Source organism: Felis catus, chromosome A1 (assembly GCF_018350175.1).
Source record: "Felis catus isolate Fca126 chromosome A1, F.catus_Fca126_mat1.0, whole genome shotgun sequence".
In the NCBI taxonomy this organism is placed as follows: Eukaryota; Metazoa; Chordata; class Mammalia; order Carnivora; family Felidae; genus Felis; species Felis catus.
In genome coordinates this window covers 73,586,389-73,601,553 of record NC_058368.1, presented here as the reverse complement: position 1 = coordinate 73,601,553, position 15,165 = coordinate 73,586,389, and the positions used below count along the sequence as shown (strand labels likewise).

At 40.1% G+C, this 15,165-nt stretch overlaps 1 protein-coding gene across 2 annotated transcripts in view; it reads right to left on the bottom strand.

The window, feature by feature from the left end:
• Positions 1 to 7: 7 nt before the first annotated feature.
• Positions 8 to 15,165, bottom strand: part of LOC101085685 (basic immunoglobulin-like variable motif-containing protein) — a 77,783-nt gene continuing 62,625 nt past the window's right edge. For both annotated transcript variants that reach the window (XM_023253054.2, XM_011280813.4), the window contains 7 exons: positions 12,261 to 12,508; positions 8,998 to 9,117; positions 8,617 to 8,830; positions 7,717 to 7,861; positions 3,567 to 3,767; positions 2,362 to 2,446; positions 8 to 694 (listed from right to left, as the gene is read on the bottom strand). In XM_023253054.2, coding sequence (XP_023108822.2) covers positions 104 to 694; positions 2,362 to 2,446; positions 3,567 to 3,767; positions 7,717 to 7,861; positions 8,617 to 8,830; positions 8,998 to 9,117; positions 12,261 to 12,508 — 1,604 coding nt within the window. In that variant the 3' untranslated portion in view covers positions 8 to 103. The remainder of the gene's footprint in view (positions 695 to 2,361; positions 2,447 to 3,566; positions 3,768 to 7,716; positions 7,862 to 8,616; positions 8,831 to 8,997; positions 9,118 to 12,260; positions 12,509 to 15,165) is intronic.

The following is a 15,165-nucleotide window of genomic DNA, read 5'->3' as shown; positions in this document are numbered from 1 at the left end:
ATAAAAAAATTGTGCAAATACTTTTAATTGTACTATTTCATCACAACAAATTCATTACGAGATGTTAAGTTGTACCCGATGACGGAGAACACACTGGTTTAAATTAGCTTTTCTTCTTTCTCCCTCTGGTACCTCTCAGTTTGCCCTTTTTCTTCCCAAACACAGATCTGGCAGTCACCAGCACTGGTGCTGTCCCCGCTCGGTCATCATCACTAGAGCTGCTGCTGGTCGAGTCTTCGTCGCGGACAGGAGCAGGGCGCCCTGCTCTTGGCAAAGCCGGACGGCTGATGGGGGGCTCCTCGGCTGCTTTCCCCCTTTGCAGGTTCACCAAAGATACATACTCAGCATCCTCCCCAGAAGACGCCCCGGATGACGGCGAGAGGCAGGTGCCCCCCAGAAACCCACCACATTTATTCGCTTGCTTAGGATCTGAAAGCCTCTTTCTTTTCAGGTTTGATGACTCTTTCTGTTTATTTGCCATGCATCTCTTCTGGGTTTTTCCTTGTGCCGTATCCGGGAACTCACAGTCTTTCTCCATGGCAACAGACACCGCTTCTATTTCACTGGCCTCTTCTTCTCTTTCTTTTCTCAGCATACATGTCACAGCTCTGTTAAGTCTCTGGCTCCTAATACCCTTAGCATCTCGTCTCTCCTGTTGAGCTAATCTAAAGAAAGAATCAATTCGGAGCTGTGTCTAAAAAAATGAAATGAAATAAAAAATCAGCCAAGGAGGTAAACTTTCTAAAGCAAATCAAAGAGTTCCACCTTGATCACCAGCTTCGGAGGGCTGTTTCAGAGAATATGAATTCATTCTCTCTCAAAAGCCAAATCTCTCCTACGTGATTTGCTGGAGATAGGTTTTATTTTTCTAGATCATACTTAAAGCAGTACTTGCACCACCTCTGTCACCCCCAAGTCCCCAGTACACAGCTCAAATAAGAACCCCCTTCCAAGGCACGTAATGAGACTGAAATATTTCTCAGTAGCCAAAAAGACCACCTCCTCCAGGAGCAACACAGTGTCACGGCTCTGTTTCCAAATTTCACTCTTCCTTTCTTTTGAACTCATCATCCTCATGCGATACACTGAGGAGACAACCTCACAGCATATTGGGAGTCGTAGGAAACAGGCATGTGTTTTGGTTAGCAAACCCTCTTCTAGGAGGACAGTTGCATTCGGGAAAAGTTATATGCCTAATGTTCACCACACCGTTATTTAGGAAAACCTGAAAATGGAGGGCCTCCTAAGTAAACTCAACCAGTAAGTGAAATCTCTTCAATGAAATGCAATCTGGTCACTTGAAATTATGAAACCTATGCAATACAGAAAATAGTCCTCTGTTATTAAGTATGGGGGGAGTCAGATCTATCAGACTGCACTTATGTGTGACAGCAAATCTATGTGGGAATGGGGGTGGGGGGGGGGAATAAAAGAAAATAGACCTAAATGTTAACATCTGTGTCAGAGAAAGTAAATAATGGATATTTTAATGCATTTTTTTCACTCTCTAATATAGGGGAAATAAATTTATACTAACTTCTACAAGGTAAGGGAAAAAACATATTATAATAAAATATATCTGAAATTAAGGAGTAATCAGTCACTAAGCCAAGAAGCTTTCCGAGTCTGTTGGCATACAACGTCTGTATTAGAGAGAGCCCTCAAATAAGCAACAGGAGTGTTTTTTTTTTTCAAAACTAACCAAGCTTGATGACAATAGATTTAAATATAAGTATCTTACAGGATATGGTCCCATACGTACAGGTAAACCATTCAGTAGAAATATTTTGGAGGTTGTTCCTGGGGTAGGAACAGTTTTCTGTATGGGTAGGAACATACTCACAGATGAGCAAGACACAATTATCTACCAACTCAGGAGAACTGAGGGACATACAAAGGCCTCGTTTCTCCTCAAAAATCTCTCCTGCCAACATGCCATAATGATGATGATTCACAGATAGAATTAAGGAGCATTAGTACTTGAGGAGAATTTAATGATCAGGATTGCTTTGGACTGGACACTTCCCCAACTTTTTAAAAATGAAAATAGCTCTGAAAAAGTAAAATATTCAACCATAAACACCTCAGTGTGTGATCCATTATTAGACTGTTTTTTTCAAAGTCAGAATGAATAATGCAAAGACACCAAAGTCCAGCCCTAAGAGTGAAATTCAAAAATTAAGACAAAGGGCAGTTTTCTTTTTCTGTTTTCCTCTGTTCTCTTATCTAAAGCATAATAATTTTAAAATGGATGTCATATGCCCTAAGATAAAAGAGTAACTCATCTTTAACAGCTGCCACTCACAGCCTTCCTAAGTTCACTCCTCACCCTGAATTTAGGAAAAGAGCTGCCATGATTACCTGCTGGGCGTTCAGTTGCTTTAATACTGGAAACAGAGACTCATCTGTCTTTGTCCTGTTCCAGCCAAAATAACGCTGACAAAATATGCAGGCAGTTAAGGCTTCTACGTGTCTTTAAATATATTTAAACAAGTGATAAATAAAAAGGTCCAAAGAACTCACCCTAATTCCATTCCCCAGATCTTAGAGATTTTCATATTTATAAGGAATAAGTGGTAGAGAAAAGAATGACAATGACTTCAGTGTCCTCTAAGATAAGACATATCCAATTCTCATTTTAGGACATCAAAGACTCGTTACTATGGAAAACAGTTAACCTAGATTAAAAACAAGTTTCAGATATCATACATACGTCTCTGAGAGAAAAATATTGTAGTTAGACTAATACTGTTAAACGTTTAAACACCTATCCAAATCATTATTTAAATATGCAGAAAGGAACATATAAATAATAATAAAAAACAAAACTACTAATCTTTTCTATTCTTTCAGAATGAATTAATACTTAGTTTGTGGTAGTATCTATGAATGCTTATCACTACTTATTTCAGGAAAGACCTTGTTTAACGCTAAAGAGATTGTTCATGATAGCTAAAACACGGAAGCAACGCAAGTAGCCACCTATAGATGGACAGATAAGCAAAATGTGGGGCATCCACACAACAGAGTGTTATTCAGCCTTAAAAGGAAGGAAACTCTGACACGTGCTACAACATGGATGAACTTTGAAGACATTACGCTAAGTGACATAAGTCAGACACAAAAAGACCAATACTGTAGGATTCCTTAGTCAAGGAGGTCCTTAGTCAAAATCACAGAGACAGCTGACTGTGGTCACCGAGAGCTGAGTGGAGGCAGAAGGGGAGTTACTGTGTAATGGGGACAGGGTTTCGGTTCTTTCCGGATGAAAACAATATGGGGGTAGATGGTGGGGATTGGTGCACAACAATGTGAATGTATTTAATGGCACTGATGGGTACACTTAAAATGTTAAGATGATAAATTCTGTTCAGTGTATTTTACCACAAAAAAAAAAAAAAAAAAAAAAAAAGGAAAAGGAAAAATCCTAAGGAGAGAGAAAAAGGAGCATCTTAGATAGACAGAATGTTAAGAAAAAGTGGATCCTAGTGCATGTTCCCTCAGTTGCAAACGGAAACACATACTTGGCTCAGCATTCCTTTACGTTTTAAGAAGTAAAAGGATATTCTCTAATTTTGTCGAGATCTGGCTTCCCCCACAGAAATGACCCCCTGGAGTCATCCACCACAGGTTTGAGGTAAGCGTCTGCCACAGCTGGGTTGGGAAAGCCAGGTGTGAGTTGCAGCTTGCGTAATTTTTTTTTCACTTTGGTGTCATAGGGGTCAGGTCTTATCTTCTTACTTTTTTGAGCTTCATGCCACCACTCTCTAGAAGGCAAAGGAGACAGACCACGACATTATAGTGGAAACGCTGCAGATACAGGCCTATACTTAGATAGAAGACGCAACGCCAAGTCCCGACTCCAGAACAAATCCTATGACCCACAGAGAACAACTTCATCATTTTTAATGTTCTTCACCACAACATGTAACGATGGCAAACACTGACTGAAAGCCTACCGTGCCTGGCACCGTGTTAGCTCTTCTACACGCCGTATATCACACGACCACAGTCTGACCACTGTCCTCACATCACAGATGAAGAGCTGAATGCCAGCAGAAGTCACTACCTGCTCAAGATTTCACAGCTGGGACTGGGAGGGTCAGAACCTGAGGATCTCCCTCCAGAGCCCACAGCTTCTCTGGGTCTCTTTCTTGCAGTAAAATGAAGTAAACTGTATCATTTACCTCAAACCAACTATAGTAACAGACCCAAGAATATTTAAGAATATGTAAAAATGCCAAGAACATGTTAAATTTTTAAAAATGCAGAACATGAGTCTATATAAAGTCTAACATCAATTTTGGGGAAAATGCATATATGTGAGAAAGAGAAAACATAAGCAAGCCAATTTAAAATAAGAAAAACAGCAACAACTATTATTTTACTGTGGGCTAGGCAATGTTCTAAGCAAGGACAGAGCTGTTCATTTTCTTCTTCATATTTTATTCCTTCCTCAGTTTTTCCATTGTGACCATAAATTACCATGGCAAGTTCAAGAGAGCCACACGTTCCGTGACTCTCCTGCCATCCAGAAGTGGCTTGGCATCCCTTCCCTCGAGCCGGGTGGGCTCTGTGACCAAGGAAGTGATGCTGGGCCAGGTCTTCAGGGGCTCCAGTTTCCACATCCCAGCCCTGAGAATATCTGCCTTGGAAGCAGCCGACATGCTGTGAGGAAGCGCCCACCAGTGAGGAGGTCCAGACGGACAGGGTCCACCATTCTGGCTGGGCTCCCGGCTGACAGTCAGCACCACTGGCCAGATCTGTGGCTCCAACTCCAGTGGATCCTCTAGCCCAGCGGAGCGGCCCCCCGACACACATGGAACCCAACAAGACACGTCCACACAGCCTCACCAAACTGCAGATTCATGGGTAAAATCAATGGCTGCTGCTGTCTGAAGCCGCTGAGGTTTAACGTATTTTATAATACAGCAAGAGATAACCAGAAAAATTTATACAATTAGGAAACACGAATGGCATAAAGTTAAAATAAAAACATAAAGATAACCCTCACCAATCTATACACTCAATGGAACTTAAAAAAACAAAACCTCTATCTCATGCTTAACATGCTTAACATGCTTACTAGTATCAGAAACTAACTCAGGTTTGCTCTCAGCCAGCCCCACCTCACCGATGCAGGAGCGCCATCTAGTGTTACAAAAGACTAACTGCAGTCTTCGCTGCAGGGCCAAAAGGAAAAAGGAAAAAAGAATACCGTTTCCAAGAATGCACTAAGGGAATACCTGTAATTCTTCCCCACTCTTTTGAATTTTCACCTTTGAGATAAGTAATTCGGATTGTCCGCTAGGAGGAGCAGCACAACATGCTGAGCACTCCCCACAAGAAACAATCACCCTTCCTGAAAGCAAGAGGGCCAGGCACTCACATAAAGATGCAAGACAGTCGGCCAATCAGCCCTGCTGGCGGAAGCGACTGTGGTAAGACTGAAGGGTCTGGGCCCGGGCCAGGTCAGCAGGGTGGACTGATGTTCTCTGGCCCTGCTCTTTCGGGGCTCTTTGGGCCCAGTGTTTTCAGACCTCATTTTCCCCCAAGCATCCAAAATGTTCTGTGAAATATCCCCCAGTTTAAATGTTGGTAGCCAATTCAAAATTAGAGCCCCTCTTTCGTGGTTGGCCAAACCACGCATAGCTGGGCTGAACTCGCAGGCGAGCCCAGAGCAGCTCCACCTTACAGGGGTGGAGAGTGACTGGCCAGGGCCCGCTTGGGAGAAAGGGAACGCAGAAATGAAAGCAAGGCAACGTCCTCAATTTTACTGCTCTTCAGCTTCTCTTCCTGCTCTTTAACTCCACATTGGCCTTAACGCTGCCCAGCCAGGCACAGCGAAGGCTGCTCCTCTCTGCCATCGACCAGCTAGACAAGCAAACCAGAAACGGCTAAAGTGGACTCTGAAAATGTACACCATTCAACTGACAACAAACAAGCAAAATTTACTGAGAGAGAAAAAATGGCATAAATAGGCATTCACTGTATCACAAATTCAAATTTTCACCAACAAAAAAAAATTGGGATATCAAATTGAAAACCTAAATACCATTTTTACTTATCCTAAAATTAGGTAAGAACCCAAATATATGTCTATAAAGACACTCAAATCATGTTTGTTTAGACTTAAAAAAAAATAAAAATAACAACCAGTTTCTGATTAAATTAATTAATCATGATACATCAAGACTACCACAGAGTCATTAAAAACTGATACTTGGGGCACCCATGTGGCTCAATCAGTTAAACGTCCAAGTCTTGATTTCCGCTCAGGTAATGATCTCATGGTAGTGAAATTGAGACCCGCATCAGGTTCTGCACTGGGCATGGAGCCTGCTTAAGATTCTCTCTCTCCCTCTGCCCCTCTCCCCTGCTCGTGCTCTCTCTCTCTCCCAAAAAATGTTTATTAAAAAAACTAAAAACTAAAAATTTAAAAAAGACCCTGATAATAACCTATACATTGTAAAAAGTAGATGAAATCATCCCATTCTTATAAAAAGAAATAATACACACTTATATGAGTACACATGCATGTATGTTTGTATATATACAATGAATAGAGTATACTGTGCATAGAAAAGTCTAAAATTATATAAATCAAAATATTAATTGCTTTAATTCATGTCATAATTTTTCTATTATTTGTATAATAAAGTTACTTTGCAGTTTTTCAAGTTACTGATATGGGACCTACAAGCTACCTAGTAAGTGACTTCCAGTATATTATTTCCTCAATAATATGCAAATTATGAAGACAGAGATAAAGAAAGCATAAAATACATACATTGATATGTATGCTACAGCTGGAGTACAGCGAATATTAAAACCATTTCTGTATTTAAGTTTTAATTTTAATCACTGATCCTTTAGAGACGAACATCTGAGCATTTTTCAGACACAGGAGGCACATCTGGAAAGAACTCTAAAGAATCATTAAGTCAACTACTACCAAACAGTATCTCATGACAAGGTGGTGGTTAGAAAATACCATCACAACCTCACAAATAAACTACAAGCCACTGAACTGTGAAATTTATGGTATATGACTTATATTCCAATTTTTTTTAAATGCGATCAATGACTAACCTGAAAGAAAGAAGGACTTTCACAGACATCGTCCTAACTACCATCTCAGTACCCGAAGGACAACACAACCTGGGCTCTGGCTGGAAGGCAGCCCCACCAGGGGACACACCTGAGTACATTCAGCAAGAAGGACAGCAGGGCCCAATACAAAGTTCTCAGCATCCTATTTCCATGCCTTCTCTGCCTGACCGTTCAGAACACCTGACACACACAAGTACAGGTACATGTTTGTTTCTCTTCTTCCCCAAGAGCATGGGGCTCCGTGAGAGCGCAGTGGAGACTTAGTTATCACTCCTACCCCAGTCTCGCAGGCTGTCTGACACACAGTCCCTACTAAATAAATATCTGAATGAATGAAACAGAAATTTCTACTTGCCTATGAAATCCCATAGGCCTGGCTATGTACCCCTGAACTAGGATAAGTCTGGTGTCTCTAAAAACATTGTCTCTGATTTCATTGAACTATAGAAAAGGGAAAACAAGTTTAGTAACCCAATCTATTCCTCCTTCTGTTTTCCCAATGAACAGTGATTTGTAACAGTTCATGATGTAAATAATAGTTCTGTTTGTTACACTGGGAATTTACATAAACATCTGAATTAAATAAATTAACAAAGAACTTACGAGAATTTTAGGAGAGGTTCCAGGCCATGTCCAGGGAATTCATTGAGAATTTCCATGGCTGTAACACAACCTACAGTTGGTATTCCTTCTGTATAATCACTTCCAAGCAAATAGGCCAAATTTATTAATTTATTCCGGTCTAATCCTATAAAAGTAAAAATCATTTTATATTTTTAACATTTTTACTAGAACACACCAAGCAAGCCTCTGCCTCAGGGCCTTTGCACTCTCTAGGGCCTTTGTCAGACATGCTCATCCCTAAGGTATGTACAACACTCACCACCTCTTTTTTTTAGGTCCTAGCCCAAAAGCTACCTATTAGTAGTCTTTCCTTAGCACAACTCTGTATACGACAGCACACACCCTTCCTGTGCCTATAAGTCACCCTCTCCTCTTTTACAGCTTTATTTTTCTATATGGTACTTATGTCGAATTATGGTTTACACTTATCATCTGTTTCTCCTACCAGACTTTCATTCTCCGCTGTTTCCCCACTGCCAAGGACAATACACGGCATAGAGGATATATTTGTTAAATAAATGGGAAAAGGAAGAATCACTGCCAGAAAAGCCAACAGAGGGCCACGAAGCTCACGACTCCAGCAGGAGTGACTCCCCCCTGCCTCCCCATCTCTACCACCTTTGGTTTACTCTGGAGACCTCAGGTAACCAGTCAAAGTCTAAGCAGGTCAGGTAATTAAAAATGCAGAACATGCCTAAACATGACTAGGGTTTTAATTCTTAATTCTAATTTAAAAATCCTATTCTTCTATATAAGCAAAAGATCACTTACATGAAAACTTGTATAGACCAACCATTTCCATTAAGACATCAAATTAGTTCCTTGGACAGGAAAAAATTCATAATACAAATTCAAAGTAATCATACTCTGAAGTCTTACCAAGTTGGTTGTGAAAGTCCACATATTGGTAATATTCTACAAACTTGTTTTTATTAAAAAAGTTTTTATAGACATGCCGTGCTCCAAACAGCCAAATATCACTATCATCAGTGATTGTCCCAGAAGTCTGATCAGTCAAATCCAGGATGGCGCACTGAGCCTCTGCTTCCATGGGAGCCTCAATGTAGGGAATGCCAAACAGGCGAAGAAGTTCCTGAGGAGTTACAGACACGCAATCACCCCTGTGGAATGCAGGACCTGGCCGTGACCAGAAATGGGAGCAGTGCGTAAACATTTCACTTATTGCATTCCCTTGGGGAATCTGATTAAGTACAAGCAGCGCTATGTACCGTTAAAGAAGGCTTGAGCTGGTACACCTACCTGGCTTTCCAGGAACATCTGCCCTGTCACGGTAGCAGCAATCCGTTCTTGCTGCTGTTTTTGTGCTTTCAGTGAATTCTGTTGTTCTAACAGGTTGCTCTCCAGAGTTTCCAGTTCCTCCTATAAAATAATTTCATCTGTAGATAATCATATTAATAGTCCAATTAAACTTATGTCTTACAAAAAGCTTGCATTTAGTCTGAGTAAATTACCAAATAAGCTCTCTTCCTTATGAAGTTTTCCACTTGGATTTCTGAGTAAGTCTGTAATTTCTTTAGAGTTCCCTCACTAAATCACACGGAAGTGGAGACCATCCCAGACAGCAACCTACACAAAACAGGAGCCATCAGCAAGAACAAGATGTATGCAAATAGAAACTGTGAGTAAAGAAACTGTGGTATAGGGGGGCCTGGCTGGCTCAGCCAATAGAGCATGGGATTCTTGATCTTAGGGTTGTGAGTTCAAGCCCCAAGTTGAGTGTAGAGATTACTTAAAAGCAAAATCTTTTTAAAAAAGAAAGAAAGCAAACTGTGTTATACATGCATACAATGAAAATACTATTCAGCCATAAAAAAACAATGAAATCTTGCCTTTTGTGACAACATGGATGGACCTTGAGGGCATTATGCTAGTAAAATAAATTAGAGAAAGACAATTACCACATGATCTTTCTTACAGGTGGAATCTAAAAAAAAATTTTTTAATTAAAAAGATTTTAATAGGTTGTAGATACAGAAAATAAATTGGTGGTTGCTGGGGAGGCTGGGGAGGGGGAGAAATGGGTAAACTGTTGAGTTTTGGGTTTTTGAGTTTAAACAAATTGAATTTAAAAAAACCCTTGGGTAAGATACCACTTCCCATCCACTAGGATGACTAGAATCAAAAGAACAGATATAACTGTGGAACCCTTGTGCACTGCTGGTGGGAATGGTGTAGCCACTTAGAAAACAGTCTGATGGGTCCTCAAAAGATTAAACACAGTTACCCTGTGACCCAGCAATTCTATCCCCTAGGTGTGGACCAAAGAGAAATGAAGACATACATCCTCACAAAAATCTGTACATGGAAGTTTATAACAACATTTTTCATAATAGCCAAAAAGTATAAACAACCCAAATGTCCACCAAATGATGAACGAATAAAATGTGGTATGCATCCATACAGTGGAATACTATTTGGCAATAAAAAGAAATAAAGTCCTGGGGCATCTGGATGGCTCAGCCAGTTAAACGTCCAACTCTTGATTTCAGCTCAGGTCCTGATCTCTCGGTTTGTGAGTTAGAGCCCTGCATCCAGCTCTGCACTGACAATGCAGAGCCTGCTTGGGATTCATTCTCTCTCTCTCTCTCTCTCCCTCTCTCTCTCTCTCTCTCTGTCTCTGCTGCTCCCAGCTCACTCGTGCACGTGCACACTCTCTCTCTCTCCCAAAATAAATAAATAAACTTAAAATTTTTTTTTTAATTAAAAAAAAAAAAGAAGTACTAACACATGCTACAACATGGATGGACCTTGAAAACATTCTGCTAAATGAATGGAGCCAGAAACAAAAGGCACAAGTTGTATGCTCCCATTTATCTGGAATTTCCAGAAAAGACAAATCCACAGAGACAGAAAGTCGATGAGTGGACCACTGATGAGTGGTTCCCAGGAGCTGAGGGAAGACATGGGGTATGACTGCTAATCAGTACAAGGCTTCTTTTTGGGGTGATGCACAGGTTCTAAAACTGTGATGATTACATAACTGTGAATACACTAAAAGCTATAAACTGTAAAAACTAAAATCAATTTCTATAACATCAAAAATATGAAATACTTGGAGATGAATCTGACAAAGGATATGTAAGAGTTATACAAGGAAAACTGTAAAACACTGCTGAGAAAACTGCAAAAGATCTAAGTGAATCAAGATATATCCTGTATTCACTGATCAGAAGATACCTTGTTGCTAAGATGCTAATTCTCCCTAAATCGACCTGTTTATTTAACGCAATCTCATCAAAACTGAGAAGCTAATTCTAAAATTTATATGGAAATGCATAGGATTTATTACAGTGAAGCAACTTTGAAAAAACAAAGTCAGAAGACTCAACTTCACATTCCCTCAAAATTTGTGATGTTTTAGTTGGTTTTGGTATATCATACAAGGCACCAAAGCTCTTTTATTTTTCTAGCACCATTGAAAAGACTATCCTTTCTCCATCCAACTGCCTTTGTAGCATTGTTGAAAATCTGTTGTCCATACACGCATAAATCTATTTCTGTACTTTCTATTAAGTTCTGTTGATCTATGTGTCTACCTTATGCCAAGAGTAAACTGTCTTGATTATTGTTACTTGGTTCTGTTGCTGGACTCTACTTTGTTCTACTGATCTATGTATCTACCCTTAGCCAATATAATACTGTCCTGATTACTGTAGCTTTATAGTAAATCGTGATATCAAGTAATATAAGTCCTCCAATTTTTTCTTTTTCAAAATTGTTTTGAGTACTCTAGTTTCGTTGCTTTTGCACATAAATTTTAGAATCAGCTTGTTAATATCCAACAAAAATTTCTGTTGGGTTTTACTGGAATTCCATTAATCTATGGATCAGTTTGGAGAGAACTGGAATCTTAATGATATTGAGTCTTCCCATCCCAAACTACATGTATTTAGGTCTTCCCTGATTTCTATCATTAGTGTGTGCAGTTTTGAACGTTATCTTTCACATATGTTATAAGCTGCACATACAGTATTTTATGCTTTTAGGTGCTACTGTATGTGGTTCTTGCTGTGGACTGAATTGTGTTCCCCCAAATTTCACGTTAAAGCCCTAACCCCAGATGTGACTGCATCTGGAGATAGTATCTTCAGGAGATAATTAAAGTTAAATGAGGTCATAAAGGTGGAGCCCTAATCTGATAGGACTGTAGCCTTAGAAAAAGAGATATCTCCTTCCCTCTCTCCCTACCCTCTTCCTCCCCTCCTCTACCAGCCCCCTCCCGCACCCCACTCCACCCGTACCATGTGAGGACATGGCAAGAAGGCAGCCATCTACAAGCCAGAAAAAGAGCTCTCACCAGGAACCAACAATAGCCTGCACCTTGATCTTAGACTTCCCAATCCCCAGAACTATGAAAAAATAAGTTTGTTATTTAAGGAAAAAAAAAAAAAAAAGCATGCAAATAGCTAATAAATGTTCATCCAGTAACTCCTTAAAGCTCAAAAGCTGTTTAACTTGGCTCTTTCTTAGCAATAAGTTAAAACTCAATGTCATATTATTACCAAATTAATATCTTGCCATTCATTGAGTGAACTGTCTGCATCTTTTTCAGCTTCATCGCGTGGCTCAATATCCAAGGCCTCACTTCCAGAGTTGTATCTTAGGGGGCCCTCGGAGTCACCAGAGGCTTCTTCCTTCTCAGTTCCTACTGGTTCCTCTTCATCTTGTTCAGAGGGAGGTCTGGAAGCTTCATGTGACTCAGCTTGAAGTTCATCACTACTAGGTACACTCTGGACCTCAATGAAACTTCCTGGACCAAAATGAACAAGATCACTTTATTTATAAGTGAAACATTAAAACTATCCCGAAATCATCAAGAGCTTTCCAAAGTATCCTTAAAAATGTTTCACGGTGGGACACTTGGGTGGTTCAGTTGGTTAAGTGTCCAACTCTTGATTTCGGCTCAAATCATGATCTCACAGTTTGAATTCAAGCCCCGCTTGGGATTCTCTCTCTCTCTCTCCCTCTCTCTCTGCCCCTCCCCTGCTCGTGCTATCTCTCTCAAATAAATAAATAAGCAAAAAAAATTTATAAAAAAATGTTTTACTCTCAAAAGATTTGAATTTAATAGAAAACATGTAACAATAACATATTACTATTAAACATATTTAATAATAAATATCTGTAACTTCACAATAAGCCTTTTCCATTAGGTAAACTGGCACTGCCTTTGAAGTTAGGAACCAAGCTTTCAAAGATTTGCATATAAGCTTTATGCAAATATGCTAAGTTAACTAATATTGTTTTAAAGTTCACAAAAGGGAATAATCAGAGATGTAAACAATCATGTAGGTTGTTAAATATGTTTTCATGCTACTTCACTAGAACATAGCAAAGAATGAAGCTGTGACTTAGCGGAAAGAATCCTGGATAAGTACTCAGGGGAAATAGCTCTTCTCTTACACTTGCCTTCCCTCCTCTCTTGTGTCTTTTCCTTTCTGTGAAAAAAATTGATTCCCTTCCTTCCCTTCAGGTGGAGGAGGCTGGATTTCAGGATGCAATCAGGACAGAGTGGGCTGGAGATCCCAGAGTGGGGACTGGAGCCAAGAAGACAGCCAGGACCAAGGAGGACACCAATGGGATCAGATGGTTACAAACTGAGAGAGAACAAGCAATTAGTTAATGTATTAAGGACAATAGGAGTCAGGTTTTTCACTGTTTGGAAAAGAAATTAGAACAAAGATGGAAGCTAATATGAAATCTGTAATATTGGATTGGACTGCAGATACCAGTATGAACTTACAGATTTGTACATGTGTAATTCATACTTATTTGTAGAGAAATAAATATAGATGGGTGTGTGCAAGTTTGTGTGTATACATAAATATATTTCCTGGCTTTGTCCCTGAGAGGGCCTGAAGCAATGACACCCCAGTAACAGTGAACACACTCAGTGTCCAGACCTTGGTTTCCAAACATCATGCTTCATTACAAGGACGAGGGCTCTTTGGTGAACTGCTTGGACCCAGGGACAGGACAGGGCAGGATAAGTAGAAAAGAAATCTGGAATGTCTTGACCAGAAAGTAAAGAAATGCTCAAAATATAATGGGGAATTGTCCAAAGTCACAGGAGCCAGCCTAAAGGGGCCCACACTGGCCAAAGCTGGGACAATTCCAGAAATAAAGTACAACAGCATCATAAATCACAATAATCATAATAAAGTAAGAATTCTTGGGTCCACATTGATATAAAAAAATAGTAAATGGGGAAAGGGGGGAATCTTCCTTACAGAAGGATGTAAACCAAAAAATACATAAGGAACAATGAACTAAAACACTATCATTTGGCAAGAAGCCTTGGGTCGCTCAGTCGGTTGGTCACCCAGCTCTTGATTTCGGCTCAGGTCACGATCTCAGTTGCAAGATCGAGCCCACAGCAGGCTCTGAGCTGGCCATTGAGCCTGCTCAAGGTTCTCTCTCGCTCTCTCTGCCCCTTCCTGGATGGCACACTCACGCACTCTTTCTCTCTTTCAAAAAAAAAAAAAAAAAAACCCTACCATTTGGCAACATGATAGTAATCATTTAGGCAAAAATCATCAACGAATGCTAAAACAGGTGGTAAAGGTTTGTTCAGAAACAGCATATTTACACAGCCTCAAAAATTCCTTTCCATAAAATACTAATTACAAGGAAGAAACAGTATCTTTAGAATGAAACTCAGCAGACACCAGGAAAAAAGTGACCTTGTGTGTGTGTGGAGTCAATTCTCGCTATTCATTGCAGTATGTTCGATAAAGTCACTGCAAACTCCTAATCCATGAATAGTCATTGTTCACAGAGTAAATATATTTATAATCTCAAATCCTAATAACAACCTATCTTGGTAAATTCTGTTTTCTTTATCTTACAAAAGAGGAAATGAAGTTTAGGAGTGTTAAGAGACTTGCCTGAGGCTGCCCCACTAACAGGTGCCAAAACTGGGATTCAAACCCCATCCAACTAGACCCTGAGCCAGAGCTTTTGGTCTACACTTCCCTGCTCCCTTCCATATTCACACTCTGGTCACCTCTGTAGGACAGCTGAAATAAGAAGGCACAGTGACATCTTGTTCAACCTCAACTGGGAACGGAATGGCAATTCTAACTTTTAGCCACTGTATTCAAGTCCAGGAATGACCACAAAGACACTACTGATAAGTATTGATTCTGCATTACAAATAAATTTTAGTAAGTAGGCAACTTCACAAATAAAAACCTGTGAATAATGAGGATCGGCCATATATGGGGCACCTGGGTGACTCAGTCAGTTAAGCGTCCGACTTCAGCTGAGGTCATGATCTCATGATTCATGGGTTCAAGCCCCATGTCTGGCTGTGCACTGACAGTGCAGAGCCTGGAGCCTGCTTCAGATTCTGTGTCTCCCTCTCTCACTCTGCCCCTCCCTTCCTTGTGCACGCTCTCTCTCTCT